Here is a 26,644-nt window from a genome sequence, read left to right as displayed (position 1 = left end):
GTTTAATCAGAAATTGTTTAGAATATATGCTCATGACCTTTGTCTATTGATTGTTATGAGCAAAATTCAACATAAACTAGAGAGGGTTTGCACTTAAGTCACAATTTGGTTTTACCCAGATGGCCGGCCATACTGGTGATACTCGGATGTAAACAACAGCACGGATTGCACAGTTAATGTACTACTTGTTCTGCTAATTTATGTTGTCTAAACCACAGAAAAAACATGTGGAAGCTGCTAAATCATATAGAGAAGGACTTAGTAAGCAGAAAAGGGTGCAATATTTTTACTAACTAATGTTAATAGGTAGTAAAGATACATACAAGCAGTATTAATTAAGATATTAGTCTAATATTTTACCTACCTGACTGGAAATGATTAGACCAAATTGTTTTCAAAATTTATGCTCTGGAAGTCCTGGTTCAGTTTGGCCAACCACAGATGTCTTTTGCTCCTCAGACCGTTTTTTGCACTCTTCTCCATAATTTGTTATAACTTTTGGCAGTCTATAGTACTCCAAATGTTTTTCCCGGGTTGACCGATTAGTACAACCTAAAACATGACAACAGTTGACCATTTTCAGCAGCAATAATCAGCAAAATATGCAAGTTTTGTTCAGCTCAGTGGCATTGTTTATGTTCAGTGCCGCCAGTATGACCAATTGATGACGTGTCGTGAAAACACTATTTATTATTTTTAAGTTGAGCTCCATTTTTGAGCATTTTCCTTGTGTTTTAAATAAGTGTGCCTTTATCCGTTCTTAACAATGCCAGACTCTCATAAGAAGCTTAAGCTGGACTCTTTGTCTAACGATCACATCCTGTTTATTTGTAAAAAATTAAAATCCCGGATCCGGGCCGGAGTGCGAATTCACAAACAGGCCAATTAAAGGAAGCTATTAATTTAGTTGCATTTGTCAAAGGGCTCAGGCAACAATTAGTACTATTAATGCAATCTTGTCACATGTCGCCATGCCACATGGAATAGCTTCTCACAAGCTGTTCCATGGATCCCTATCAAACCAAATAATTCATTTGGCCCCGGCAGCCCTCACTATGCTAAAATCCCTCTCTTTCTCTTTGACAGAGAACAAGCCTGCGGGGGGAACCATGCTTTCTATGAGGGGACTGTCAATTCTTCTTAGAAGCTCTGTCATGCGCATGTGTGGTTTGCGTAGACGTGTACTAATGCATTTAAGGTATTGGCGTATGATTGTCTAAGTAATGTGACACAAGCACTTACGCGTTAGCAAAATGGGGTGTTGTGTTTAGTTCGCCGTGTGTGCTTGATTTGATACATGCGCGCTGGAGGAGAATAAATCTCTCACTTTGTTGAAATTGGCATGAAGAGGTAGTCATGCAAATGAACAAGACTCTGGTTTTGATATGTTCATAGATACACATGTATATGCATATAACAGTATACGGTTGTTCTCATAATAATACAGCTAGTCATCAACACGCTTGTGCTGATATTATATAAATCTAGTAAGTTTGATTAATCTATGTTTCTTTAAATCAGTATTTCAAATCACTTAACAAAAAAAGGCAATAGCAAGACAGTCTGTCATGAAAGGAAAACAGTTTATTCATGTTTGAAATTACACATAACTACCACAAGGAAGACTTTTCAGTCCAGGGTGTAGTCTGGTTAGAAAGAAACACGAAACATCTTTAATACATTAGAACCACTGCCACAAATAAATTTTGTATGACTTTTTTTATCAGTTTCAGAATCACATACGATACAAAAAAAGAGAAAGAAAGTCGGAACCCTGTCACACAGGGTTTGAAATGTACAATTCTGAATACTGAAACCTCTATGCATTACAGGTTTTCTTTCTTTTTTCTTTTTTTTAAATCATGGGTTTTTGTTTATTAATTTTTTATTTCTTTTTTGCATGAATTAGTAACAAGATGAGCAACATTCAAAATGTTCTTCAGTATTTACAACAGTTTTACTGTTTGGTGTTAATTTTATGATCGTATTTCCCCCTCCCTGTTCCAGCACAAAATTCCCCTCCACCAGCCACTGTACTCTCCGTACTCTCCGTGTTATTCGTATTATTAATATTATGGTTCTTTTTTTTTTTTTTCTTTTTAAAAAGTTGCAACAAAGCAACTTAGTTTTCTTAGAAGGTTAAAATATACATTAGATTACATAAAGAGCGAGAGAGAGAGAGAGAGAGACAGAGAGAGCAAATTTCTTACAAGATGGAACCGAATCTAACAAAAGTAAAAAAAATGGTTTAAAAAAGACAAAAAAAGAGAATGACAGAAAGTAAAAGACAAAAACGGTGGTGGTGGTGATTTTGTTGAGAGGTAGTCAGTGAGAGCACTATAAGCTAAAGAAATGTTTTAAATCTATTGGTTTTCTATGAGTTTCAATGAGGTAATAAAGCTGAGTATTTATTTGTGAGATGTATAAATACTCTCAAGCTATGTCATATACAAGAACGTTTTTAAAATGGAAAAATTGCCAGAAGAGCGTCCAACAAGTTGACCCATGTTTCCTTTTCACATCTTCTACACTTGCTTCATTAATCGTAGTGGACTGAATATCGATTATGTTTTGTGTTTTTAAAAAAAGACACTAATTGCCAGGTATTTCAAAAAATCACCCCCCAAAATGGAGTGGATTGCCTTCCATTGTGGTCTTGTTTAAGTCATTGCTAGGTGTGATATTAATAAAAACTCAAAAAATTCAAAAAGAATATCAACAATGAAGTCCCCAAGCTGCCTTCTGTAGCATTTAGCCCTGTTAAATGCATCGGTTAGCATCATATGAATATACTTTTGTAAGTATCAGTTGTATTCCTGCACTAAAGCTTTGCCGACAGTTGGTTAGAATGACGGAGAGGAGTTATGAGCTCAAAAGAAGAGGAAAAACCCTATTAACTCACATACATTTTGAGCTTGTACACTTCAAATGATAAAAGAAACAAAACATACTGGTTTAATATGATTGGAGGAGAGATCGTTAGTAAAAACCGCAGTGGACTGATGTTACGGCTAAGAAATGTCCAGCTTCCGAAACACTGTGGAAAAGTACTGTGGATGATTCCGTGAGGATGTTTCTGGATTAGCTGTGAGAGTTTATTCTGTGTCTCTGATCGGTCAGTCTGTGGTTTTGTAATTCTGTGATTGGTTGTCCACAGCTTGGGAAGGGGCCTTGTCAATGAGGAGATCAGTTCGAGGTATCAGAGTGCACACTACCAGGGCCTTCTGTAGGGGAGATCACAGAGGATGGAGTCGTAGCATCCTGCCATCCCCCATTACCCTGAAAACAAAACAGAAAAAAAAGAAAAGTGAGTCATTTCACAGTGAAAAAAAAAAAACACTTTTATATATATACACACACTCTGGTGGGCAAAAGCTTGGAATAATTATTTTTAAAATGTTTTTAAAAAGAGGTCTCTTATGCGATGTATTTTGTGCTTATGCTCCATATTTTTTTGAATGCTGAAAACAAGTTTTCATGTTCTTCAAATTTCATGGAAACTTAATATACTACCATTCAAACGTTTATTATAGTAAATTACAAAAAAGAAGAAAGAATGAAATTATTACTGCAAGGATGCATTAAATTGATCAAAATGACTGTAAAGACATTGATAATGCTACAAAAAAAGTATCACAAAAAACATAAAAGATAGATAGATAGATAGATAGATAGATAGATAGATAGATAGATAGACAGATAGAAAAAATACCAAAAACTTTTCAGCATTAATATTATTAATAAGATTAACAACTGAGCACCAATAATAACTAAGCTTCAAATTAGCATAATTTATTCATCACATGAATAAATTACATTTTAAAATAAAACAGAAGATAGTTTTGAAAATGTAGTAGTAGTTTATAATAATAATAATAATAATAATAATAATAATAATACAGTTATATTATATTATCAAACAAATAAACAAATAAATAAACAAATATTTAAAGATTATTTAAATTAATAGCTGATCTATGATGCTTATATTCATCAAAGAATCCTAAAAAAAATTAAGTTTTCCACAAAAAATACCAAAAACTTCAACATTAGTATTATTTATGACATTAATAAGTGAGCACCAATAATAACTAAGCTTCAAATCAGCATAATGTATTAACCACAGGAATCAATTACATTTTAAATTAAAATAGAAAATAGTTATTTGAAAATATAACAGTACAGTTGTATTATATTGTTAGCATTTATTTATTTATTTATTTTTTATAAATGCTGATCAATGACATTTATATCCATCAAAGAATCCTAAAAAAATCAAAAACTTTTCAGCATTAATATTATTAATAACATTAATAAGTGAATAATAATAATAATAATAATAATAATAATAATACAGTTGTAATAAATAGTTAAACAAACAAACAAATATACACATACACACACACATACATACATACATACATACATATATATACACATGTATATATATACATATATATATATATATATATATATATATATATATATATAATAAAATGAACTATTACTCAATAATTCACAGAAGCATGTGTGGCAGGAAGGGAAGTGCGGGTGTTTATTTGTCTGCTTGCAGTGTAGTGTGTGTCCCAATCCTGGTGTGTTCATGTGAGTGAAGCATGCATACATATGCATACTAATGCATTAAGAAATTAATAAGAGAGAGTGTCTCCTCTGATCTACTGTCTGACATGCCGACGGCCATCTTGCCACGCTAAACCCACACTGGCTTCTCCCTCTCTCGGTCCCTGCTTCCCTCGCTCTCAGAAAACAAATTCGCATAAACGTTGTGGCCAATGGGAACGATTGCTGAAATCAATGTCTAATCAGATTTCAGCGGTGGGCCGACAGCTTGTCGCTCCATATTTTGATGTCAGTCAAGGGGAGGGAGGCCGTGGCAGGGAGGGGGGGAGCTGGAAGGATGCTGAGTGGAAGTGACGGTGCAGGCCTTTCCTCCACCCTGCTCGCCTGAGCGCTCCCGACTCAATCGCCCGGCTATCATTGGAGACTAGCTTTAGCTGGATATCTTCCCTCCAAAACAGTTCAATCTCCCACCTAAGTCTACTCCTCACTCTCCATATCACCACTACAAATGGTTAGGGCATGCCATCGGTCCCAACTGATAAAAATACCAAATTATTTTTGGTGACTATTTAAAAATGTTTGGTCTTAAAAGCAGTGCATTCAGTCAAACACTGCAGTATTTAATTTATACGTTTTTGTAGAAGTTTGTCAAATTAGGCAGACGACAACCTGAAGAAATGGCCTCATTCTCAAAAACCACAAACAAAACTATACAAGGTAAAGGAAAATGTCAGACTACATTAAATACAGCTAAACTTGTAAAAAGGCTAAATATGGTGAATCAATTGCTTAATAATAAGTAAAATATAATAAATTATATAAAAAAATGGTGAATCACTGCTTAACATAATAATAATAATAATAATAATAATAATAATAATAATAATAAAGTCAATTATTGGAATAAATAAATACATTTAAAAGATGAATAATAATAATAATAAAACATTTAAATATTGGAATAAATAAATGTAAAAGATGAATAATAATAATAATAATAATAATAATAATAATGGTTAATCATTGGTTCTATAAATAAATAACAGAATTATATATTATACAAGTAATAATTATACAAATAGTAAACATGGTGAATCACTGTTTAAATAATAACAATAATAAAACATGGTAAATCATTGTCTTAAATAGGTAAATAATACTACTACTAATAAAAAAATGGTGAATCATTGGCTTCATAAATAAATAATTATACAAATAATTTTACAAATAGTATAAAATGGTGAATCACTAATTTGATGATGATAATAATAATAATAAAAACATGGTAAATCATTGTCTTAATTCGGGAAATAATAATAATGAAAATGGTAAATCATTGGCTTCATAAATAAATAACATTATACATTATACCAGTAATTATACAAATAGTAAACATGGTGAATCACTATTTTGATAATAATAATAATAATAATAATAATAATAATAATAATAATAATAAAAAACATGGTAAATCATTGTCTTCATTCGATAAATAATAATAATGAAAATGGTAAATCATTGGCTTCATAAATAAATAACATTATACATTATACCAGTAATTATACAAATAGTAAACATGGTGAATCACTATTATGTTAATAATAATAATAATGATAATAATAATAACAATGAACATGCTAAATTATTGGCTTAAATAAGTAAATAATAATAATAATAATAATAAACATGGTGAATCATTGGCTTCATAAATAAATAATAAAAATATACAAATAACTATACAAATAGTAAACATGGCGAATCACTGTTACTTGTTAATAATAACATAAATAACATGGTAAATTATTGGCTTAAGTAAATAATAATATTTTATTATTTTATATAACTATAAAATATACTTAATTAAAAATAACTTTAATTTAATAACATTTTAGTTATCTTTTTTGTACAATAAATGTTTGATGGAATTGTCACTTATGTGAAATCTGGATCTTGAAGCAAAACTAGCTGATAGCTCCTGCCGTATGCTGATTTGCTAATGAGGTGTTTGGTTATCAAAACAATCTGTCTGTGTTTCTATATAAAAATCATGGGGAGATGTTTGCGTTTGTGCCTGTGCATGTGTGTGTCTGCGTGTGTGTGTGTGTATGTACGGGGACTGTTCAGTGGCGGAATTAGGATTTTGCTGATTTAGAGTTCCTGGAACAGGTCAATAAATAGATTGTGCTAGTCTCCTCCAGCCACAATGTCTGGACTGATGCTGAAACGCGAGCGTTATGAGGAAGTCTGCTGTACCCTGATGACATGGATCACTCGCATTCAGCCTGACACACACGCACACAAACAGACACACACACACTTGTTGTAATGATAGAGTGAGTTCTGACTTGAGCAGTGGACCAGAGTGAGAGAGTGTGAAAGTGTGGCGTTTGAGCCTGCGAGAGGCTGACACTTCATCTGCACAGCTACAGGCCACAGAGGCCTCCACACACACACACACACACAAGCACTGACACACACAGCCGCCTCAGCATTAGCCACAGATACACTGCCACGTTCGGGCCCCGCTGCTGTGAAAAATCGGGCATACGTTTTGACTTATGACATTTATCGTTGTGTGCTTTGCTAGAGTTAATTCATGCAAATGGAGCTCTAACAGTCATCAGAAAGTACACATATGACAGCTCTGCTCTATTAATTACCTCACTGCAAATTATTCCTCCATCTGATTGCATCTGTTTCTCAATAGAAAGTGATTTGTTTTGCTTTTGGAAAGCTCGTTTGTCTTTTTTGATAACGTACAAGGACCATTTGGACCGATAAATAAGCTGTTTCGTATCAGGAATATGTAATAATCTTTAAAACACATTTTACTGGCTCATTTAATAATATTACAAATCCAGAAAATGCTCCATTGTCTTTCCTAAACTATAAATTTATATGTTCCTATTTTATCAGCTCAGCAGCCACTGAGTCTTGTTTTTTGTTTGTTTTTTTTAGATTAATGTTAAGGCTAACACATCTAAGTTTTATAAACAATTCCCTGACAACCAAGGTAACAGATGTAACATCTAAACCTGTGTTTAGCTCAAGGAAGATATATGTCTGTATTTCTCTCACCCCCCTTTTCTCTCTCTCTCATCAAATAAATGAGTCTTTACTCTGATGGTTTCAGATTACGCAGTGTATGGTTGGAAAAAAAACATCATATCAAACCTCATCAAGGAAGATAAAATTCATGCCTGCAGACGGCTGCAGGCAATCATACTTTCATATTTCATCATGTTGATAAGGATATTGCAAATTCTTTAAAGCATTGCAAAACAGGCAAACAGAGGCAAGACGTGCTAGTAAAAGCCTTTTCATCTTACCACGTTATAGGTTACTGTAATAGGAACTGTTTACACAGCCAACAAACTGACTTAATATATTTCTGAATCTCATTTTCCTCACACCACTCCCAAAGACTTGAGCCGCTTGAGCTTTTACTGAGCAAAGCATTTATTCCCGCTTTTAAAAAATTGTCATATTTTCCGCTTTATGCATATTATGGGATAGATACTCCTGTCATCCTCTGAATCATCACTCTGTTTGTCGTGGAGTTTGGATTTATGGTGGTTTCTTGCTGTCTGACTCAGGTCCTTCTGATTTATGTTGTAATAACTGTATTTGCACTTTACAGATTTTCACAACATTATTTCTTAGTAAATGCCAACCTGAAATCTTGATGTTTATGTGCCCATGACATATCATTTTATTAAATAAAGCAAATTCTTAACAACAAATGAATGCTTTTATTCAACAAGGATGCATAAAATTATGGCTGGGCGATAAATCGATAACGATAATTATCGCGCGATATGAATTTCCTCAATAAACGATAACAAGAGTTCGATAAGTGTTCTATATGTTTATGCGGCAAAGGCGGAACAAAAAAGAGCTAGTCGATGCGCGCCATTCGGACCGTTTATCAGCTCGGATCAAAGTTCAAATGGCGGCATGGCGCAAACTTTAATCTACAAATCGCCATCATTTACAATAGATTTATTGTAGTAGCACTAACTGCACAGTGGTATTGTGTCAGAAATGTGGGTATATTTGTGTATATTTGGTATTATGTTATTATATTATTAATGTAGACATGTATTAATGTATTGAATATAATTACAGTACATTTTTTGTGATTAAGCTATAGCGTTTATGCATTTGTACTAAATGTATATAGATTACTATTTTCACACAAAAACCTAGGAACCACATTACATTTTTACCATGGTATTGAAGTGCTATATTTGTGGTTTTAACTGTTATTATTGTGATCTATGAATGATACTATGGAAGAGCAATGGTTAAAAATAAAATAAAATAAAATAAAAACCTCAAACAGAATAATTAAATTTCACTATATAAAAATGAGGTTGCTACCATTTTTACAGATATTACTGATTTAGATAATGAACATAAATGTACATCTGCATCCTAACTCAAGCAACTATCAAATGTGTGTTTCTAAGAGACAAAAAAATGTTAGATTAATATTATTAATATTATCAGGTAACACAAACCTGTTTCTTGATTTGAAACAATATTTCATTAAAACATGCTAAACTAGAAATTATTTTTTTCTATTAGGATACTTATTTTGTTAAGGAAAAAGTGTGACGAATTCAAAAAACATGAAGTGTTTGTCATGTTCTGACCATAAAGAATATTTCAAAGCCATATTTAACCGTCTGGTTTTTACAACTTTCACACTGTAGCAAAAATCTGCCTTTAAACTTGAAAGAAATAAAAATTTCACATTTATCGCAATAATTATTGATATTATTGATATCGACTGATATGAAAAAAAAATAATCATGCAAATTTTTTGGCCATATCGCCCAGCCCTACATTAAATTGATCAAAAGTTTAAGGATGTTCTAAGAATGTTGTTCTTTTGAACTTTATATTCATCAAAGAAAAAGTATGGTTTCCACAAAGTTATTATTCAGCACAACCGTTATCAACACTGATAAGATAAGAATGTTTTCTTAAAACAATAAGCCCCAAGAAGCCATGGTTTACAGTGAATTTATAACAGCAAAGGGACGCTTTCGTGTTGTGCCTAAATCCCCCTTAGCTATTATAAATTCACTCTAACTTATGGCTTCACATGGCTTATTGCTTTTATAAAACAGTTATTCCATATACGTAGTAAGGTTTCACAAAATAAAACAAAGCAAATAAAGAGTAATGATATTAATAAAAACAGTATTCTTCCACCAAACAATGTAGTTCCTCAGAAACAGTTGAGGACAAAGTGGTTGCCAAGCAACACTCAGAAGTAAACAAATGTGTATGTTTGTAGAGTAATTTACAGCAGCTTCCAATGTTGCAGATTCTGAATCAAAATCAAAGACTGGAACTATCCGTTTTATAATGAGCATCAAATCAGCATATTAGAATGACTTCTGAAAGATCACGTGACACTGAAGACTGGGGACTTAAAAAAGTAGTGTAGAAAAAAATTCATTCAAACAAGGCTGAGTTATAGATGATCTCTATAATGTCAGGATGAGTGTAGTATTTTTTTATTTCTTAATTCGGTGGCACTTCAGCCATGGCTGACTGAGACTGTACTTACATTCAAGCCATGTGGACTATACATGGGATTCCCCCCCAGGGCATCATTGTATCCTGCCGTCTGACTGATAACATGGCGCAGGGTATCCACCTGCAGAGGAGACAACAGGAAGTCAAGCTTGTCAACATTCTGCGTTGCAGAAACACATGCAGACATCAACACATTGATGTATGGTGACAACAGACAAAGGCAATGGTGTTTAAACAAAAATTTGATGGCTTTGCAGTTTACTAAATGAATCTATAATGGAATATGCAGCTGAATGAAGTTAGGGATACATATGTGGTTTAATGCAACATTTAGGACAACATATGCGTTTTCCCTCTCTATTGCTTTCTGGCAAAGATTACTCTATTTCCAGGCTCGAAACATAAAAACACAGAAAGAAGGAATGGAATCACTTTGATCTGGAATTTACTACAAAACACAATCATATTCACACATGACAACAGTTGGAGGAGAATACGGTATGTAACAACAGAGCATGAGCAGATATTGAGAATCTGAGAAATGTTCAGTACACATTAACTCTTTGTCTCTCTCCTTCAAATGGTGTCTTTTAACGTGAGGATGAAATGAGTTTATGGGAACAGTGAAAAATGGGATAAAAGGGGACAGAAAAGGATATAGAGGTTTGGAGGAAAGAACAGTACCATACAACCAATACCAACCCAAGAGCTCAAGTCAGAGCCAAATGCATTCACAACATCAACTACAAAATGGGGTCTGCTCCAGGATCAATATACTAGCATAATGCTGTAAATAATGAGTCTCTAGTCAGACGGGCCTCTTATGGGCTGTGATATGGTAATTTGGTTGGGGGTCCAGACTGGAAATGTGAAGGATCCATCCATGCCCAGACTAGAGTCATCATTAATCTTCCATGACTATAATGAAACTAATTGTTGAGGGGGTGATCAAATCTGTATCACTGTCTATATGTTGAGGGGGAGGGAGTTGAGTTTTTAATGTGGATGGTAGGCTAGCTGACAGGTCTGCTCTGGTTCACAGCCCCAGTTCCTGTGCGTAGCGCCTACCTGTGACTGCACATTGGCTCCGACTTGTGCCCCTTGGTAAGAATCCCCATTCAGATTCTGCATGCTCATGAACATGTCCCCCGAGTTTGGGAGGTTAAAAGAACCTGACGAACCTAGAAAGGAAAGATGTAAGGAGCTGAATAACGAGAGGATGAGAAAGAGAAAGAGAGGCTATCACAGACTCACACATACACTCAATGTGTGTACAAGGACGTACGCGCACCACACGCCACGCTAGGAAGTGATGCTCGGATAGCAAGCAACAAAAGGAGAGCAAAAGAAACAACGAAGAAATGAAAGGAGAGGGATGGGGATGATGGCTAGGTTGCATTACATTTCTAGAAGGGCACGTCGGGGTCACCAAAAATGCCAAAAAAGGGGGGAAATCACAAAAAAGGGGCAAAGATGATGATGATGGAGTTGGAAGTCTACATTTTCCACAGGGGTTCACACCTATTCCTACTCTAGTGGACTAGTTGATAAAGGGAATTATATGCCAATGACAAGAAGGACAATAAGAAGCTTATGGAAAAGGCCAGTACCAGTGAACATGTTGGTTAATAGAGTGTTTTTGTTCTCTGCAGAGTCCAGCTGAAATTCTTCATCTTTCATCTGGAATCCTGGGTGCAAGAAAAAGGGGACCCCTTAAATATTGCTTACCCACAACTCCTCAGGGTCTAAGCCATGTCTTTATCACAGTCAAATCTTCTGCTTATTATGTCTGAAGAGCATCAATTTAAGGTAGACACTGTATCATTCTGCTAATCAAATATTCATTATTATTTCATACTACACATTTCGTCAAGAGTGTAACATGCTCCGAGCAAGAGATTCCCATCAATTCACAGCGGGGGTGACACTGTCACATATTTATGGATAGAAAGGGAGGACAGTGGGTGAGGATTATCTCTTTTACCCCCACCAACACCCTCCCACCCCTCAAAACTACAAACATATTCAGCACGTGCAACCCGCTCACACAGTTTCTGCTTGACTTTGCTCGTCTCGTTCAGCATGTATAGTCTCAGAGGCAGGAGAGTGAGGCTCATCCCCCAGGCTGGGACCTCTCACTGTCACAGCAGCCAACCGGCATGCCAGAGGGAGCAGAGGTTCAGAAGGGACCAAGCTGGGATAGGGGATGGCTGGTTGGTTTTTGGGGGCTCGTCCGGGATTAGTGCAAGCTTACCGGAGTTGGGTGTGGTGGGTGAGTTGGTCTGACTATTCTGGACGGCGGCAGCTGCTGCGTGCGCGGCAGTCACGGCTGTCTTAGCGGCATACAGGTTGGCCTCCTCTTGGAACTTGCCGATGTTTTTTTTGTAGCGGATCCTCTTGTTGCCGAACCAGTTGGATACCTGAGGGAGAGACGGAAAGAAAAGGAAAGAGGGGAAAAAAAGAGGAGGGGGCGTCAGACGTCAATGCAGACGAGGCACTGTGCACTGAGCAGAGTGATTGTTTCAAGATGTCATGTTTGGGTCCATCAAGTCCACAGTCCCCAGCCTCCCACAGTAATATCCGCTGGGCATGCAGACTAATTAAGCGATTATCAGACAGGGCTTGTGCGTTATTGCGGATGGAGGCGTGACATGCTCTCTGTTTGTCTCTAGACAAAACCAACACACAAGGGGCTGCTCGTCTTGTGGCAAAATTTGGATCAGTGTTGTGCTTACGGGATCAGGTAGCTAGTGCCAAACGTGAAGGTGGTTTATTTCCTTGTAAGGCTAGCAGAGATCTTGCTGAACAGTGTTTGTTCCGGTCCCTGGCCCTGTTTAATAAACGAACGCATTCTCAATAATAGTTTAACATTTAGCACTTTCTTTTGTGTAACTTGGATGCGTTCGGTTCCCGCGATTTCAAAGGCAAGGCTTTTATGCATCTTAATAACACTAATGTTCTTTTCTTTTGCATAAAACCACTTTCGTGCTCCTGCCTTAAGACAAATAACAGACATAATAATAACCACAACTCAGATAGTACACCTAAAAGCAGCCGCACCGCCTCAACACAATACATTAATAATTACAATAATGCTAATTTTACTAAAAACAGCAGCCAGAAAACAATAAGATCTGGGTCACATGGGGGGTGGTAGATGTGCAAATGCTAGCACTGCATAATTGTGGAATAATAAAGAGATTAAGGGTTGTTTCTTAATAGCCCTATAAATTACGGTGGCCTGTCGCCGTGGCGATCTCTCCTGCCGTATTCCGGCTCTGGCTGGACTGGAGGACCAGAGAGCCTCAGCCCCTTAATGATGCTTTATTTAATTTCCACCTCTCTGCTTCCATTTTAATATCTCCAGCAGCCCGAGCCACACTACGCTACAGCGGCTGAATTTACATGACATCAGATCATTTCTACCCCCACCATGCCTCTGCGCTTCTAAATCTTTAATATCTAGGCAATTAAAATTAATGACCATTCGGCTGAAGCCACCACCGTTGGCAGGCTTTTGCCTTAACATCAATTGTTTGATGGGTTTACCTAGAGGTTAAACTAACAAGCAAGGTTTAATTGGAAGCAATGAAAGCACTAGCCGTCATCCTTTTTACTTAACCTGCTTATGAAGCAGTTTAAGGCCATGGAAAAGAAGCACACAGAGTCTCTAAGCTAACCTTCCTCTAAAGATTAAATACCTCAAACTTAGCTGTTCCTAACCCTAATGTTTTATTTTTAACAAAACAAAAACATGTTTATAACATATAACTCATTCAAATGATTGTTCTCTAGCTGTATGAGTCAGTGACAAATAAGGATGAAAGATAAACAGGAATCTTTAAAAATGTAGCATTGAATTCAATCTTTGTATTCATAGTCAGTATTAGGGGTTTCAAAACTGATCTCAAGTCTTTGGGGTCTACAGGGCCCCATTCTGTGATGTAGTTTCCGGTTCTATGATTTTGTTTTCATGTGACAACAAAATACTAATAGTTCAACCTTACATATCTGGGTTTCATATTCATGCCAGAACAGACTAGAGATTCAGTACACCTCTATGTCTGGAACCCAATACTTGGTTTGTTTGCTTTAAACCAATGGAGAGGAAAGCCTGTGTGGGTGTAGTAAATAATTCACCACTACTCCCTCCCCAAGCTTGGGTCAATACGCCGCTAGTGTCACTGAAATGGGATGGATGATCTTACCCGGGTCTCAATACCTCCCGATTTATACTGCTTCTCTTGCTGAGAGTGGAGCTTAAATGGAGACTCAGACTTCTGGCTTTATCACACACGCACACACACACACACACACACACACACACACACACACACACACACACACACACACACACACACCCCCCTGTCATGGGTGGTTGCAGTGGCCAGGGCTGCTGATATTATCAATAATGAAGCGGTCGGCATTAATAGTTAACACATTAACCTGAGGCAGAGCTCTGCTACATGTATAATGAGCTGAAATATTGATAAGTGTCACTCGTTTGAACCGCAGGAAGATCGAAGCGGAAGAACCGCACTTAATTGGGTGATGGGCACAGCACTTTGTGCCCACTCATTTGCAGGGTGCACAATATCCCCTCTAGACTCAGTACTTAAAATCATAGTGGTTATGAAAACTCTCTCTCAAAAAAAAAGTATCATGTGACCTTGTGTGCCTCATTTAGAAGACAGAGAATCACACATGCACAGAGATTGTGCCCAGATAATGAGGTTGATTCTGTGCACTGAGGGAAGTGGTGCCTGATAAAGGCGACTAAATTTCATCAACAATACCATTAACACCACACATCACTTCAAATCAGCGCATGTCTCAGATACACGAAAAATGGCAAAGCAGGCAGCCTCTGGGATGTGCTAGAATTTGCAAAACTGAATCTATTTTTTTTTAACCCCACTGCAACCAATTCCCTGATAAATTTAAGAGCAAAATATTCCAACATACAGTACAAGTTAATTTAATAAAAGATATTTCCAAATTGAAAAATAAAAAAAAGTTTCTTAACATATACAGAACATACTGATTAAATACAACGTGGGGTAAATATCTATCACAGGCATGTCAAAATGTGTAATGACAAGACATAACACAATCAAAAGGGACACATACTTTTAGCGGTTTGACAATTGAGTGAATCTTCTCTAGGGAAGAGTGGAGGGGGTGTATATGTGTATTACAGCAAAAGTCTTGCAACAAAAAATACCATCTAATACTTGGTTTGATTACTGAGCACTCCAAATATAGTCCCATTCGATACTTGCTTAAGTGTTGTCACTAAGTGCAGGAAAGGTAGACTTTCGGGGAACAAAGTGCTGAGTATGTCTTAACATGTTCTAAGGTATAAGTGAACACACATAAAGGGGTGACAGAATAAAGGAAAAGCAACAAAGAAAAACAAATGGCACAAGAAAAGTGGAGCAGGAGAAGTCATGACATACCTGTGCCACTGTGATGGTGGTTCCCACCCCCTGAAGGCAAAAAAGAATGGCTTTTACAGGATCTGACTCTGAACAACCCTCCATAAGCCCCTCCCCACAGAGAAAAAACATTTATTACATCACAGAGTATGCAAATAAGCTCTAAGACCAATAGGTTAACAGTACACATTTTCCTTGACCACCTCTGTGACAGTTTGACAAAAACAGAAAAGAGTTTTGTCTGTGGGGAGATGGGTGTGGGTGGGTACTCTTGCCTTCAGGTGGATTCTGAATTTAGTTATTAGAGTGGGAAAACACTGCGATACTTTTAAAGTCTTCACGATAATGAATCACACTGTGTGAATAAAAAAGTCCCTCTTCTTTCTCTCCGACACACATACACTCACATGCACGCACACATTTACTCTAAAACACAATGACTGACACAGATCACCACAAACTGTGGCATCCATCCACAACAGGGTACACTCTGTGTCTTCAGGCCCTGCTTGAGACTCAGCTCAGTGGAAGTATCAGACTGATGTGTTAGAGCAAACAGGTATGCATGCTAGACAGTGACGAGAGGAAAGAAGAGGACAATGAGAGAGAGTGTACCGGAGAGTCTTTCTGGTGTGATCGAGCTTGGCCCTGTCCCAAATGGCACCCTCAGCCCTCGCAATCCTATACTTTGCCACACAAACTACTGGGTAACATTCGAGGATGCACAGCGGCTTCAAATGGGCTGCTTGGAGATGTTTGGACCCCTAATATGACAAGCTGGACACCATACAAAGGTCATGAGACCATAGGTCCACATTATGTGCACCATTTGAAACAGGGCCTTTGTGTGACCTATCATAGCCAATTAGCCAACGTAAGCCTAGATTATGGTACTACCCTGCTGAAAAAAAGGTTGATGGTTTGTCAGGCTGGTCTGTTGACTGGTTTTAGAGCATTTCTGGGCACTTTTAGGGCTAGGAGACTTGACCAACCATCTAAACCAGCTAGACCAGGGGTCTTCAACTCTGCTTGGTGATCCCTGTCCTGCAGAGTTTAGCTCCAGCCTTAATCAAACACCAAATCAAGGTCTTCAGGATCACTTGGGGCCAGTTTGAGGCAGGTGTGTTTGAGCAGGTTGGAACTAAACTCTGAAGGACAGTGTGCCTACAAGAGCAGGGTAGAAGATTCCCAAGTTTGACCAACTGAAGACTAGCTTAAATAAACTAAGACCAGTTTAAATGGGACAGAGCAGGGATGTTATTGGATTTCCCTAATTAAACCCTGGGCATGGGGACTTTGACTTGTGGTTAGTCATTCTTTCCAGACTATCCAACAAACTGGGCATGTGCTACATGCATGGGTGGTGTGGGTCTCACCTGGGATACTGTTATGCTGCACTTCTTAGCCAGCTCCTCTTTGGCCTCTTCGCTGGGGTAAGGGTTACTAAGATGCGAGTAAAAATACTCGTTCAGGATCTCGGTCGCCTGCTTGCTGAAGTTCCGCCGTTTCCGTCTGCCGTCGGACAAGTGGGAGGGAAACAAGAGGAGGAAGGCAATTAGAGAAACTCAAATAAAACCATGTGTGATGGCCAAACTCATAATGAAGCTGCTGGCAGGAAATGAAGTTGGGAAGGCTATTATCAGAATACATATGTAGACACACAAATGGACGATATTACGTTATCGGTTGAGCTTTAAGCGAAGCGTGAAATGTTCAGTGTTTTTAGCGCCGAGCTTTCCCTCTCTCTTTCTCCCTCTATCGCGCTTTCTTTCACTCTGATGGGGGCGTTTAGAGGTGCTCAAGCATTCCCAGTCAGAGCTGTATCTTGGGACATTAGGGAAATCAGGCCATGGCCAGCTGAACACTGTTCCTCAAGTACTGGGGCAGGGCCTGATGGAGTTGCACTTACCGCCACTCACTGCGGCCCACCCCGCCACGGTTAAGCGCTGGCTTCTTTCTCTCGCCTTGTTTAATGCCTTTCACACGAGTGGCCGGCCAAACGATTGTGCTTCCGCTTCACTTGAGCTTTCTCCTCGAGACCTCATCCGCTCTTTTCTCATGTTCGCTGCATCATTTCTCTCCCCTCTACGCCTCTCCAGATCTCCTCTACCAACTGTTTGTGATTACAGTAATCTGGACCACCTGCTGATGACCTCCTACCCACCAAACGCAAATGACTTCATTTCCACTCTATAAAACTCTTAACTGCTTTCAGGTGCTTAGCATGATTCCGTTCAGTGAATGGCCGCTAGGCTCTAAAACCCTAGTCTTGGCAAGACCACATCTTAACCGCTAATGGCTGAATAATAATGAATGCGTTATTGTGGTCAGCGTACAACAGGTGCCATACCGTCAATGCCTGTGCCTAAACCCTGACTGTGTAGGTCAGGGATGCCTAACTCAGTCCTGGAGGGCCGGTGTCCCACAGATTTTAGCTCCAACCCCAATTAAACACACCTGAACCAGCTAATCAAGCTCTTATTAGGCATACTACTAACTTCCCCGCAGATGTGTTGAGGCAAGTTGGAGCTAAACTCTGCAGGACACCAGCCCTCCAGGACTGAATTTGGGCACCCCTGGTGTAAGTAAATATGGCATCAAAAAGTATTCAAACACACTTAAGTCACGTAAGAACATCTGAATTCCAGTGTATAGATAAAATATCAAACAAAGTGGCATCTGCAGACAAATGAGTCTGGAGATTTCAGGACTAACTTCACTTTTCTAAGCCATTACTGTAAAACAAACCTTTAGTGGAATAATACATTTTTTTTTCCTCGTTTTGAACAATGTGTTCATGGCAAACTCAGCAAATCTGTGTGAACAACTTGAACAAGAGTGAAACCTGTTTGGAGAACATTATCACCTTGACATGAAACATCGGATTGAGCGGATTCCTATTGATTTGACTTCGTAAATGGTAAATGTGATCACACTATTTGGGGCTATTATATTTGATGGTTACCTTGAAATCATATTCTCCAGGGGTGTCCAAAGTCAGTCCTGGAGGGCCGGTGTCCTGCAAATTTTAGCTCCAACCCTAATTAAACACACCTGAACTAGCTAATAAAGTTCTTACTACGGATGCTACAAACTTCCAGGCAGATGTTTTGAGGCTCAACTCAAGTTGGAGCTCAACTCTGCAGGGCACTGGCCCTCCAGAACTGAGTTTGGACACCCCTGATATTCTTTAAGCATTACTTTCTTGCCTTTAGCAGAAGATGAATTCTTTCAAATACAACTGATACAACTCATAGTAAATTCGCATACTGTAATTTCTGTGGAAAGATCTCACACTGATACTAACCTGGCATCGAGGAAGCGGGACCTCAAGATCATGACGGCCTCACAGGTGCTCTGTTTAAGCTGCATTTGGATGGAGCTGAATTTGCGATGGATAATGCTGACCATGCGCTCGATCTCTTTGGGCGAGATGGGCCGTGTGCGAGACTGCTCCCTCAACAGATTCATGACGTGGGTAGTGAACTCGTTACATGCCTGTGGAGAAAGACAATTTTGAGCTTTTATTCTGAGTGAGGGTGTAGGTGTAAAAACGCATTACGCAAAACTAAATTACTCTGAAGTCTTTAGGACCTGCTGCTGAGACTCAGCAGCCACACTAATAAATAATTTCTGAATATACAATTCCGGCATCACATCCTCACTTAAACTCTAAAAACATCCTAGAGATTGACCCTCTTTTTAAAATCGTTATACACTCTCAGCACAGTGACAGAAATGCTCTTTGACGTTATTCCGCAGAAGAAGCACATCAGTTCAACTGCATTCGTTTGAAGCTCTCTGGAGCAGCAATCAGCAATTTTTGAAGCAAGTTCAAAGCTGCCGCTCTTGAAAGCACGGGAAAAACACCATCCATACTGTTTGTAGTGCTGCGGAGGACTTGAACAGCTTAATAGGTGAAGTCATCTATGAATGCAAATGCCGATTTGCAATTTGGCACCTGCCCAGCGCCCGTAGAATTTAAACAGCTTTTCGTTAAAGCAGTGGTTCATACATGATTAATTAGAATAACTAATTTAGGTAGTGCACACTTTAGCTCATTACTCGGAGTAAAATTCGTTAAGTATTTACATTTAGATAATTAAAAGGGGGAACACCCTTAAGAAAGATGCATTTACTCTGGGTGAAAGGGTTGTGCCACCTTTTCCACACACTCTCTTTTTAAACGCTTGCAAGTTAATCAGACTAATTTAGGCCACTGGCTGGCTAAGCCATCAGCTAAACAGCTTCCATATCATATTAAAAGGATTGTTATTTACAAATAAATGTGTTCTCCCGACCATTCTTCATTGTTTATGGTGTAAGTACAGTATGCACAGTAGGGGGTCAATGACAAACAAGAGCAAACAAGTGGAAAAACCTTGTAAAAACAGAAGTTTTGCACTTGTATTCATATTGGTTTCATATGGATTTAATACGCAAGTGTGAATAAAATACACATGCTGCTATTAGATTTTTTCAAGGCATCTCCTCAAAACACCAAGCACTTTAACTATAGTGTATATAAAAAAGAAAAATAATGATTGAAAGGCCCTCGTTCAACTCGTCCTTGATTATGAGGAAAATAACTAAAGCGCTGAATCAAAAATTAATGTCAGCTCCATTAAGGAATCAATACATGACCTCAATGAAGCAGCAAGTCCTGCATAGCGACACTCTCAAATGCACTATGCAATCAGAGGCTGCTCTCCACACTGTAACTAAAAGCGTCTGCTCAATATTTATAAGAGGATGTCTAGACTACCGCTGTTCAGGGGTCAGGTAAGTTGAAGATGTCCTAATGCCTGAATACCACCATAAATCACATCCGCTCTCAGTCGTAATCATGATAGACAGGACTGTAAAACGCAAAATGCTTGCTCAGGTTTAGACCTCTGACACCTTCAGTTCAGATGAAGGCCTCCGGGTCTCCTTTTAAACCTGTCATGAAGCTTTAGTGAAAAACATCTATTCAGACAGAACAGCAAGCTGGGATTATTCACACTCATAGGATCAATGCAAATGTGTGGATGCAGATACAAAGTTCTTTTTAGTACTCTTGGCTCTGTACCCATACAGTCTGGTTGGGCTTCGTAACATAACTACATATGCAATACCAGTGCTTACAAGGCTGGAAAAGAATTTGGTTGTATGTAAATGAAATGCTACATAATTTTGCCATTAAAATTAACCCGAGTGTTATTCTCAGAATCAATACAAACACAAACATAAAGGCGAATATATGGTTTGTATACCAAAAAATTATGTCGGGCATAGTTAGTTCAAGAACAATTAGATAACTAATAGTACATTTTATATATTTATGATTTTTTACAACTCCTCTTAAAACAATTTTTACATAAATAAATAAAAGTGTTGAATGAAGATGGAATATTATTTCACCTATATTTTGACATTTTATTTCAACAAAAATTATCTGAGATTAAATTTACTTACATTTACTTGCATTTAATATGACTTTTGTAAATTAAATTGGATGTGTAAACCAAAATGGGAAAAACATTACTTACGCTACAAGAATAAAAACCTATTTTGTATTTTAAAAAGTAATTTAAAAAACAAATATAAAACCCATCAGTTTAGCATTTTTAAGAATGTTAAATTTATTCCAAAATAATAACTCAAGGTAGTTACCATTTAAACAATATATTTTATTCAAATAATTATATGTTTTATTTATGAACTAATAAACTTATTTTTGCATCATCAGTCATCAGAGCTCTGTAAACACTGGTCACAGACGTAGAGATGAAATTAATTTCAACAAGCTGATTGCTCACTAAAAATCCCACACAGATCATGTTTTCAGGCCATTTGAAGTTTGATTTTGACTTGACAAAGTGGTGATTTATAAGTGTGTGAGTTGTATTGTATTGTTCATTCAGACTGATATCGTAAATGCAGAACATGCATGAACACAAAAGGCCGATCATAACCAGTCATAGCCAATCATATCGCAATGGAGTTCAATTACCCCCCCACCAAACTCACTGCATGCTTTAGAGCACCTGTTAAAACCTGTCACTTTTTTTTACTTCACAAAAGTAACAAAAAAAGAAAAACCCTTTCTTTTTAATTTTATTTTATTATTTAATGTATTACTACTTTTATGCGCAAATTATATTATCTTCAATACATTTTCTATTCATTTTTTTCTAAAGTTTGAATAAGGCATGTTTGGCCTAAATGGAGAAGAAATCTTAGATGAATTTCAGTACAACAACTTTTGTTGCAAGCTGCCAAGGCCTTCCTGTACTGTAGTGTATACTGTCATTCACCTGCTCGTATTTCTCCAGCTCGGTATGGTAGATCTGTCTGATCTGGGATAGTTTGGCCCTGTAGTCAGAGTGCTCGATGGAGTTGTCAGTGGGACTCCCGGCTGCTGCTGCCGCCGCCGCCGCCGCCGCCGATCCTCCGCCCTTCTCCGGTCCTGACACGCCCTCTGCCAGAAGCATGTTGTCAAGACGCATCAACTGTGGATCGGGCGGGTCCTCCTCCTGAGCCCCGCGGATACTTAGACCTGAAAAACAACAAGAAGCGATCGGTGAGTGACATGACAAAGCTTTATATATTCTCAAACAGTTTGGAATCAATTTAACATACTAGATGCAGTGACGAATTTCAACTCTTTTTAAGTCAGTTACTTAAAGTCACTTGGGCCCAAAGAAAAAAGTTGACCCCAATGAAATTTGATACTGTATTGTGTCTAAACTAGACTTTATGCAACAAGTTTCCAGTCACAAGTTAGTTGTTTTTGAGAAAAAAAAACAAACATGTACACCGCCTCGCTTGGGCCCGTCTGCTGCCCTCATGAGCCGCGAACGATGAAAGAGTGATTTAATTATTGACGAATGATTGAATTTCATATAGGTGTTAATCATAGGCGCACTATCACACGCAATCAAGCCTCTGTCTGGCAGCAAATACCACTATCTGTCACAACAGGCGAAAATAACTCCAGATTGTATTAGAGTAAAAATACGTCGTCCACTCCGGCCCATCGCTATGCTTGAGTTAAAGTGAGACGGATCAGGGCGCTGGGGGTATTGAGAGAGTGCTGAAAAGGCCCGTAGGTACGAATTTGTTTTTCCTCTGTTTTGCAGTGCTGCCTTCTCGAATTTTCACAGCACACTGCACACACGGTGTGTGTACTCACAGCCATACATGACAGGGACACTCACCGACTGACACACACTCAACAGCGTGATGGCACCTCTCCACGCTGAGGCGATGCTAAACAGAAAGGCGTCTGGATCGAGTACACATGTCTGAACGCGCTCGCCTGCTGTTCCGAAATCACGAGTACGGCGTAATAATGAGCAGAAAGTGTTCTCACAAGTGCCGTTATGTTTTGTTGTTAACAAACTGTTTTATTATACAACCCGGTTCTGCTTTCTGCAGAGGCAAGGCTGCTTGAAATGTATGTAAATTTGCATAGCAATCGATATGAGGGTGAAAGATAGCTCATTGTGTTTGCCTGATATTCATAATGAACCTTGGAGCAGTAAAGAGCCATTAAGATTGATTACAAACTTCCTCATCATGCTTGCCTCTCTCTCTTTCTCTCTCTCCGTGTTTGCATAATGAATTCCATTCATATAGGAGAATAATGAAGCAGAAAAAGTTCTTTTTGTGAAAGATTTTAATCAAACGTTTTAATCTTAACGTGTATTTGTAACGGCGCCTCTCTAAGAAGTTTGTTATTTGGGACACATCCCGATATCTGGTTGTCGTTAACCGTACGGAACAACATTCTTGGTATCTAGAGCTGTCTGGATCGCAGTCCTTTTGTACAAAATGATGGGAAAGCAAGTCTATTGGATGCACACTGCAGAGTAAATCCAAATTAATTCTCATTCAACGCAGCCAGACATAAAAAAAACAAAACAAAACAATACACAGCCTTAAAACCGGAATCAAAACAAGCTGAAATTAACATACTATTATTCAGTTAACACAGGGGGTGAGAAATCATCATAAATGCACAAAGAAATGTCTAGGACTAAGACGAGTGTGTGTATGCTGCGGTTGGTCTGGGTATTTTGGACGGTTTAACTAGTGGGTGATTTGGGGGTTCTGAGAGTTTCTGAGAGCTTCATTACAGGCTTCATTAAGATACTGTGAGATGCTGAATCCTAAATGAGGAGATTACTGACTTTATTATTGCACTGTGGAAGCCTGGCAAGCAGCTAAGCCTCTCTGTGTGTTTGACAGAGACACAAAGACACACATACATTTGAGTTGATATTTTTATATTATTTAACACTGTGTATAGACACACTACCGTTCAAAAATTTGGGGTCGGAAAGAATTCTCCTGTGATCACCAAGGCTACATTTGATAAAAATCCAGTAAAAACAAGAATATGGTGAAATATTATTACAATTTCAAATAACTTGTGTTTTTATACATTTTATTGAAAGTGTAATTTATTCTTGTGAAGCAAAGGTGAATTTTCATCAGTCATTACTCCAGTCTTTAGTGTCACATGATCCTTCAGAAATCATTCTAATATGCTGATTTGATGTTCAAGAAACATTTTCTGTTATTATTAACGTAAAACAATTGTGCTGTTTAATAATTTTGTGGATACATTTTTAAGGATTCTTTGATGAATAAATAAAAAAAAAAATCTTGTTTGTTCTGAACAGTTAAACTGAGCACTGTTCTTCAGAAAAATCCTCCAGGTCCTGCAGATTATTCCATTTTTTATCATCTTTTGCATATCTGACTATGATTTTGAGATCAATCTTTTTACACTGAGGACAAGTGAGGGACTCAAACACAACTATTAAAAAAGGTTCAAACATTCACTGATGCTCCAGAAGGAAACATGATGCATTAAGAGCTGGAGGATGAAAACTTTTGAAACAGGATGAAGATGTCTAAATTTTTCTTATTTTGTTGAAGTATCATTTTTTCCATTTAGTACTGCCCTTCGGAAGCAACAGAAGATACTTGCACGTTTCCCAGAAGACAAATTAACTACAGTTTACCTCATCAAATTCTAAAAGTTTTCACCCCCTGGCTCTTAATGCATCATACAGTCACTGCTGGAAAGGGTTCAAATATGCAAAAGATGCTAAAAAAAAACAAACAAACAAAAAAACAAAAAAAAAAAACAGAAGAATCTGCAGGACCTGGAGGATTTTTCTGAAGAGCAGTGCTCAGTTTAACTGTTCAGATCAAACAGGGGACTCATGAACAACCATCACAAAACAACAACAACAAAAAAAAAACATCCAGGTAACCACACACAGTATTAAGAACCAAGGGTTCCAAAACTTTTGAAATGGGCTATTTTAATAATGTCACCTATTTTTTGGTCTTGTGGACTATATGTAAACATCTTTTATGTAAAATATCAACCATTACTAAATAAAAAATAACATGCATTTTGTATGATCACTCTTATTCACATTTTTTCACAGATTCTGTAAGGAATTCCCAAACTTTTACATGAAACAGATATATAAATATATGCACAGTAGAAAAACAAATAAATAAATAAGTACATCCCTGGATGTAGTAGCTGGCACTTCCAGGGCATTGCTTGATTTTTACGTCAGCTACTTAGTTTATTTACTATATGTGGTTCAAATCAATCCCACAAACAAAATACAAGTTTGAACACATCTACACACACTAACATTATTGACAAAGTTCATACTTCATACATTTGCAACGCTACGCTTGCTTCCAATTCTAGTGCACATTACAACATAAACAAATATTTACACATTCATTTTATGGTTTTGCAAACAGACTTAAAGACGTGCTTCCATAAAGCACAACCACAAAAAAAAGAGGCTACAATCCATCAACGCCTGCGGCGAGCAAACCCACAGTACAAACAAACCCCGCCGAACACGGACACTCTAGCTAACCCACTTTTGTAAATAAACAAAGACAAGACGCTGTCAACATGAAGAGATCATTTACTCGGCTAACACAACAAATTTAAAGAGCAGCACCTTCAGCCCAGACTGGCGACGGTGGCCGCTGCCTGGCCCGTGCCGTATTGATCAGGTGTTAGCGCATGTATGTACTGTTGATATTAGGCCATGGGGTGTAATGGTGTGAGAGGCCGAGGATGAATGAGGTCATTTGTGTGAGATGCTCAGCTGGCCGCGTTGGACAATGCAGTGTCAGCGCGCAGAGCCAAGGCCACACCAGGGACAATATGACCCTGCTCCACTGACTACAAGAGCGGTCACACAACTACACATACACACAACCAACCAATCACCAAAACATCAAGTTGATCCAGTGTTATTTTAGGACTCTGGGATACTATAGTAGTTTTTATCACTATGCTGAATTAGTTTTAGAAATTTGGTAGTATTTTGTGTGTTTTTGTCAATAATAATAATAATAATAATAATAATAATAAATATTGTGAATTTTTTATTAATAATAGTTTTACTTATTTAGTTATTTCAGTACATACTGATATTTTTTATTATAATTTATTATCATTTTTAAGTTTTTTTTTTTTTTAATTTTCATGTTATATTTTAATTTTCATCCTTTTAGATGATTTTTTAAAATTTTATTGATTTTGTTTTTTGTCATTTTATAATTTTTTTTTTAATTGTCTATATTACATATTTATTTCAGTTGTAGTTTTAGTAGTACATAAACGTCTATTTTTGTTTATTTATTTATTTAAATTGTAGTTTTAGTAGTACATCAAGTAAAAATATATGAAAATGAGAAATGTTGCAAATAAGTTTTTTATATTTTATTTCAGTTAAGGTTTATTTTATTTTAAGTACTGATTTTTTTAATCATTTTAGTGTAGTTTATTTAGTTAACTATTATAACCCTGATTTGATGTGTACATTATTATCATTATTATTATTGTTGTTGTTGTTGTTGTCTATATAGTTTTTATTAATGTTTATAGTTTTAGTTATTTCAATACATTGAACTGATACCAAAATTGTTTTTTTTATTTCATAATTATTTTGAATAAGTTTTTTATTTTCATGTGTCTTATATTTTCATTCTTTTATATTCATTTTAGTTTTAGCAGTGTTGTTCTTTTT

General features: G+C 37.3%; 1 protein-coding gene across 8 annotated transcripts in view; it reads right to left on the bottom strand.

Moving 5' to 3' along the window:
- Positions 1-1,564: 1,564 nt before the first annotated feature.
- Positions 1,565-26,644, bottom strand: part of pbx3b (pre-B-cell leukemia homeobox 3b) — a 102,783-nt gene continuing 77,703 nt past the window's right edge. For 2 of the 8 annotated variants that reach the window (XM_051116257.1, XM_051116258.1), the window contains exons 3-11: positions 21,872-22,113; positions 18,880-19,070; positions 16,949-17,084; positions 15,594-15,623; positions 12,389-12,554; positions 11,745-11,822; positions 11,203-11,315; positions 10,166-10,255; positions 1,565-3,279 (exon numbers count right to left, since the gene is read on the bottom strand). In XM_051116257.1, the coding sequence (XP_050972214.1) occupies positions 3,187-3,279; positions 10,166-10,255; positions 11,203-11,315; positions 11,745-11,822; positions 12,389-12,554; positions 15,594-15,623; positions 16,949-17,084; positions 18,880-19,070; positions 21,872-22,113 (1,139 nt within the window). In that variant the 3' untranslated portion in view covers positions 1,565-3,186. The remainder of the gene's footprint in view (positions 3,280-10,165; positions 10,256-11,202; positions 11,316-11,744; positions 11,823-12,388; positions 12,555-15,593; positions 15,624-16,948; positions 17,085-18,879; positions 19,071-21,871; positions 22,114-26,644) is intronic. The other 6 variants (XM_051116261.1, XM_051116262.1, XM_051116259.1 and 3 more) reach the window with 4 other exon arrangements.

This window comes from Labeo rohita, chromosome 8 (assembly GCF_022985175.1).
Source record: "Labeo rohita strain BAU-BD-2019 chromosome 8, IGBB_LRoh.1.0, whole genome shotgun sequence".
Lineage (NCBI taxonomy): Eukaryota > Metazoa > Chordata > Actinopteri > Cypriniformes > Cyprinidae > Labeo > Labeo rohita.
The sequence above is the reverse complement of the archived record's forward strand: the minus strand, read 5'-3'. Positions and strand labels throughout refer to the sequence as shown.